We start from the raw sequence: 4,662 nt of genomic DNA, 5'->3' as shown, positions 1-4,662 counted from the left end.
ATACCTCCCGGATATTACGGTTCTCGAAATATTGTCACTCGACGATGCTTGTGCTACTGAAAAAATAAAATCTAGGGTTGAGTTCTCATACAACAAACCAAATCGACGGGTGATGATTGAGTTAAAAGGGACGAACCAACATTATATCCCAAGCGAAATTGCCATTATATTAGGGTTCACTAGGAAACCAAAGAAAGACGTTACCGTGGTCACTTCCATGACAGCCCCATTCAGTTGCGATATGGATGCTGGAATGCACTCCTTATTCGTATACTCTGATATAATTCAGTCTCGATCAGTAGGAGACTCTGACGTCCCTCTCTTAAAAATTATAAGTATCAACGGGAAGGATGGAGACACGGTGGAAAAAGAGTTTGCTAAACCTGATTATATGCCCATAGCGAAAAACAAGTTCCAGACAATTGAAATAAACATGAGTGAAATGGGTGAACCGGTAAAGTTCGAACGTGGGAAAGTTCACGTCACTCTACATTTCAGACCCAGAAGAACTTGGCACTTGTTATAAGAACTACGTTGAATTCAATCTCCGCCACATTTATGACGTGATTGTCAAAGTGTAAGGATGTCCATACGGGTCACGTTTCTGTTAAGGATTATGAGGACTATTATCTAAATCAAATTGGACATGGATCCATCCCAGTATATAGAGGTTTGGCCGTGCAAAGAGGGTACGGCCTGGGGTCAATTATCTCGTCAGCGTTCAGATCGGCAATGCCATTACTTAAAAGGGGTGCCACGTACCTAGGTCGAAAGTTTTTAAACACTGGCGCGAAGATTGCGACGGATTATACAAGCGGTGTACCCATTAAACAATCATTGAGAACTAGGGGTAAAGAAGCGGGTAAAGAAACATTGAGAAGGGCGGCCGAAGAAGTGACCAAGCTTACTGGAAACGGACGTAAAAGGAAACGCAAAGTGTCACCCATCATCAGTTCTGTTCGAACTAAGAAGAAGAGAAGGTCGTCATCTTTACACCCGGATATATTTTCATAATGTCGCTCGCACACCCAAACTCTATGAACAGCGTCAGCTCGGAACTAAATGTTTTTCACGTACCCTATACCCAAACTGGGATAATAGGAAGTCAATGGGTGGAGTATAACTCTACCTCCAATGTAGATGAAAATCAGGCTATTATATTTCCCGTCACCGGGAACTCCGACTCATAATTGGATTTGAAAAACACACTCCTGCAAGTACAAGTAAAAGTGGTTAAAGCTGATGGGTCTCTACCTAAAGCCGCTGTGTACGATGCGAATGGTGATATAACTACTCAGGCGGATAAAGTTGGACCCGAAAACCTATTACTCTCCAGTCTTTTTAGTGAACTACACGTATCATTGAACGATAGATCAGTTACATCATGTCCTCAACAATACGCATTCAAGAGCATGATTCAAACGCTATTAACATTTGGTGGTCCAGCGAAAAAGAGTTTTTTGACCGGGGCACTATTCTACAAAGATACGGCGGGACATTTTGACGACTTCTTTGAAAATGATGGGTTTGAGAAACGGAGTAAATTCGCCCAAAATGAGGTTATAGACTTGATTGGTGTCGTACACGCCGATATATGTCAGCAAAATCGCTTCATCCCCAATCTGGTCGATGTGAATTTTAAATTTATCAAAAGTCCCAACGAATTCTGCTTACATGCGGATGGAATAAAAGCGAAAGTTATATTTATCCACGCTTCGTTATTCATAAGAAGAGTTAAACTAACCCCCGAGATTATGATATCACACGCCAAAACCCTGGAATTGGCCACGATGAAATACCCCATAGCACGTACGGAATGTAATACGTTTTCCATACCTCAAGGAAGTAAAATAGCAGTCAAAGACAATTTATTTAGCGGTCAACAACCGAATAAAGTTGTAATTGGATTTGTAGACCAGAACGCGTTTTTGGGTGATTATAAAATGTCGCCTTTTAATTTTAAAAATGAAGCGGTGACTCAAATCACCTTATCCGTTGATGGGGTTAGCGTACCCCATAAACCCTTAAACCCCAACTTTAAGGATAACCTATGTATGAGATCGTACGCCAATCTCTTTATTCAAACCGGACAATGGAATATCGACGAGGGTAATTTCATTGACCGTGATGAGTTCGCCAATGGTAATGTTCTTTTCGTATTCGACTTGACCCCCGACCTGAATGGTAGTTCTACTGAAAGTTTCAACTTTATAAAGAACGGTAGTGTCCGATTGGAGTTAATATTTGCCGAAGCGCTACCGGCTACAATTGCCGTCGTTTACTATTCCGAATTCCAATCTTTGATTGAAATTGACAAAACCCGAGCTGTTCTATTCGATCAAAGCTCATAATGGACTCCCAACAACTTGAGAGAATATTAAGGCGCGACCCATACGCTAAAAATCTGTTTAGGGGTATTTTTCCGGCGGATAAACTACCACTAACTGTTAAAACGTTTCCCTCTCTGTACATTGTGAACACTGATACGTCTAAAGGGAAAGGCCAACATTGGACGGTTATATACATTTCGAGGAAAAAGAATACTGAATTCTTTGAAAGCTATGGAAATCCTCCGGATTTATTTAAATTTAACGATTTTGTAGAGCCAAACAGCCTAACTGTTACGTTTAATTTACGCCAACTACAGGGGGAATTCAGTCAAACTTGTGGCGGATATTGCATTTACTTTTCATTGTATAGATGTAGGGGAGTTAAAATGTTTGATATAATAAAACGATTTTCTAAAAATAAAAATGTTAATGATCGTATGATATCTAAATATATGTATAAGAATTACTCAATAAATTTGTCATAATTTTTCATTTTATTTTGTTTTAATATGTCCGTGGGCTAGTGTGGTAATACCATCATTTAAAATATGACGCTTATCGTCGCAGGGATTGAGACAGAGTTTACTCTGCCTCACAGTTTTTAAAATGTGCTTATCACTCACGATTCTAACCATTTCCGCGGAGGTCAGCTCGCGGTTGAAGAGACACTCGCGGTAGTGCGCTTACCGGACGCGTTTCTTCATGACGCGCTTGCGCACGCCCTTGCACGTCTTCTTTTCTCCTTTGGCCGACAGGATACTATACATTTTCGGTCTAAGCCCGCAAAACTCCTGGATCGGTGTCCCATCTAGTTCATCCTTGAATTTCCCTAGACGCTTTTTATTCACGTCACTGTGGAGAGGATGGTCATGTGGATACCCCGAGAAATCGTACTTGTCCGCTTGAGCGGCGAAGTCCGCGTACAGATCCCCCGTCTCAATGTGATAGGTGAGACTGTCTATAATTTTTTTACAAAAGGTTAGTACACGTATGCCTTGCATATCGACCTAAAACATACCGGTATCGGTAAAGAGGAGTTTCGCCCTATCACCATACTCCTTTCTAATTACGTCGTAGTGAAATTGATACATCAGGAGTTTTGAGAGATCCAAGATGGCAAACCCCGTGTATATTGGACGGTTTAACACCAACTTCTTCTTGGTGGATTGAATTCCAACAAGATTGTTGTTGAAAATTGTGAATTTCTCAAAGGCGGGGGAACTGGATTTTTTAACCGCCTTTTCGGGGGTGGTCACCAATTTGAAATCTTGGCGATTTCTAAGGTTCTCCATGGTTTTGCCTGGAAAAGAGAGAAAGGAAATATTATAAGAGAGCTTAATATAATAGAGATTAATTTTACTACGTACCGAATACCGCGTTGTTCATGAGTTTAAAGTGATCCTTTTCAAAATCGTCCGTCGCCTTGGTTCTCATCTCTGTGTTGAATTCAATGTAGGGTATCAACCAAGCCCCTTGCTCAAATTTCAATATTCGGTGAATATTGGTTATTTTCAACCCTTTCGAGACGTAATATTTCAAATTACGATAGTGTACAACGTATCGTTCTTTTTTAAGGAAATTGGGGACGAGTTTGGGTAATGACTCCTTGATGGGGATTTTAAGTGAAGTCATCTGTTCTTTGGAATATTCGGAGAGGTATTCCGGTTTTATCCTCATTGATTCCGGCGCAAGAGGATAGCAGTTGTGAGTATCGTGAAGGTTCTCAGGGTACTCTAGATCAACCTCAACAAAAATCCCTCCGGTGCAACGTCAGAACATTCCATTGTTTCTAGAAGGTTCTTTTTGGGTCTTCCATATTACACCATCTTAAACCAGGCGCAATTGGATTTCTGTACGTTGATGGGGAAACCCCGGAAAATCCAAGGAAAAAGACACTGTTTAAGGCTGACAATATTTTTATCCAATGGTAATCACGGGAAAGGGTGAAACAATATATACGTAGGCCTAAAAATTGTATAAAAGGGAGGTGAAATGGGTACTATGGTCACATTCGATTTCAAGATGTACTCCTGCTCTACTTGTGCCGATGTCTTCACCAACCAGCCGAACCTTAGTCGTCATATGCGGACCAAACACGGTAATATTTCTTTTGCGTGTCCATTTTGTAATAACAGTTATGCGCGAAAAGATAATTTAACCCGCCATCAACGGCAAATGAACCACGTTGGAGCCGCCGTAAATAAAGTCGTGGAAAATAATACACGTCCAGCATCCCCGCAACCCGGACCGTCACACCGCGTCACCCCGCCTAATTCGCCCGTTAAGAGAAAAGCGGCACCGACCCCAGAGAAAAGAAAAAGAATCAGAGTTG

At 41.2% G+C, this 4,662-nt stretch overlaps 1 protein-coding gene across 1 annotated transcript; it reads left to right on the top strand.

The window, feature by feature from the left end:
• Positions 1-1,013: 1,013 nt before the first annotated feature.
• On the top strand, positions 1,014-2,351 carry LOC149644982 (uncharacterized protein F54H12.2-like). Its single transcript, XM_089850387.1, has 2 exons — positions 1,014-1,136; positions 1,299-2,351. The coding sequence occupies exons 1-2, from the start codon at positions 1,014-1,016 to the stop codon at positions 2,349-2,351; spliced, it is 1,176 nt and encodes a 391-aa protein (XP_089706513.1).
• The last annotated feature ends 2,311 nt before the right edge of the window (positions 2,352-4,662 follow it).

The sequence above is a fragment of the Phalangium opilio genome, unplaced genomic scaffold (genome assembly GCF_054372755.1).
Source record: "Phalangium opilio isolate 3A_F unplaced genomic scaffold, DU_Popi_V2 ptg000090l_1, whole genome shotgun sequence".
In the NCBI taxonomy this organism is placed as follows: domain Eukaryota; kingdom Metazoa; phylum Arthropoda; class Arachnida; order Opiliones; family Phalangiidae; genus Phalangium; species Phalangium opilio.
This window is presented reverse-complemented; position numbering and strand designations above follow the sequence as displayed.

Bases quoted from the DNA above. Each gene is read 5' to 3' on its own strand.
- LOC149644982 (XM_089850387.1), top strand. From the start codon at position 1,014: ATGTCGCTCGCACACCCAAACTCTATGAACAGCGTCAGCTCGGAACTA. The intron at 1,137-1,298 runs GTAGATGAAAAT...ATAACTACTCAG, and splicing joins AGTATAACTCTACCTCCAAT to GCGGATAAAGTTGGACCCGA.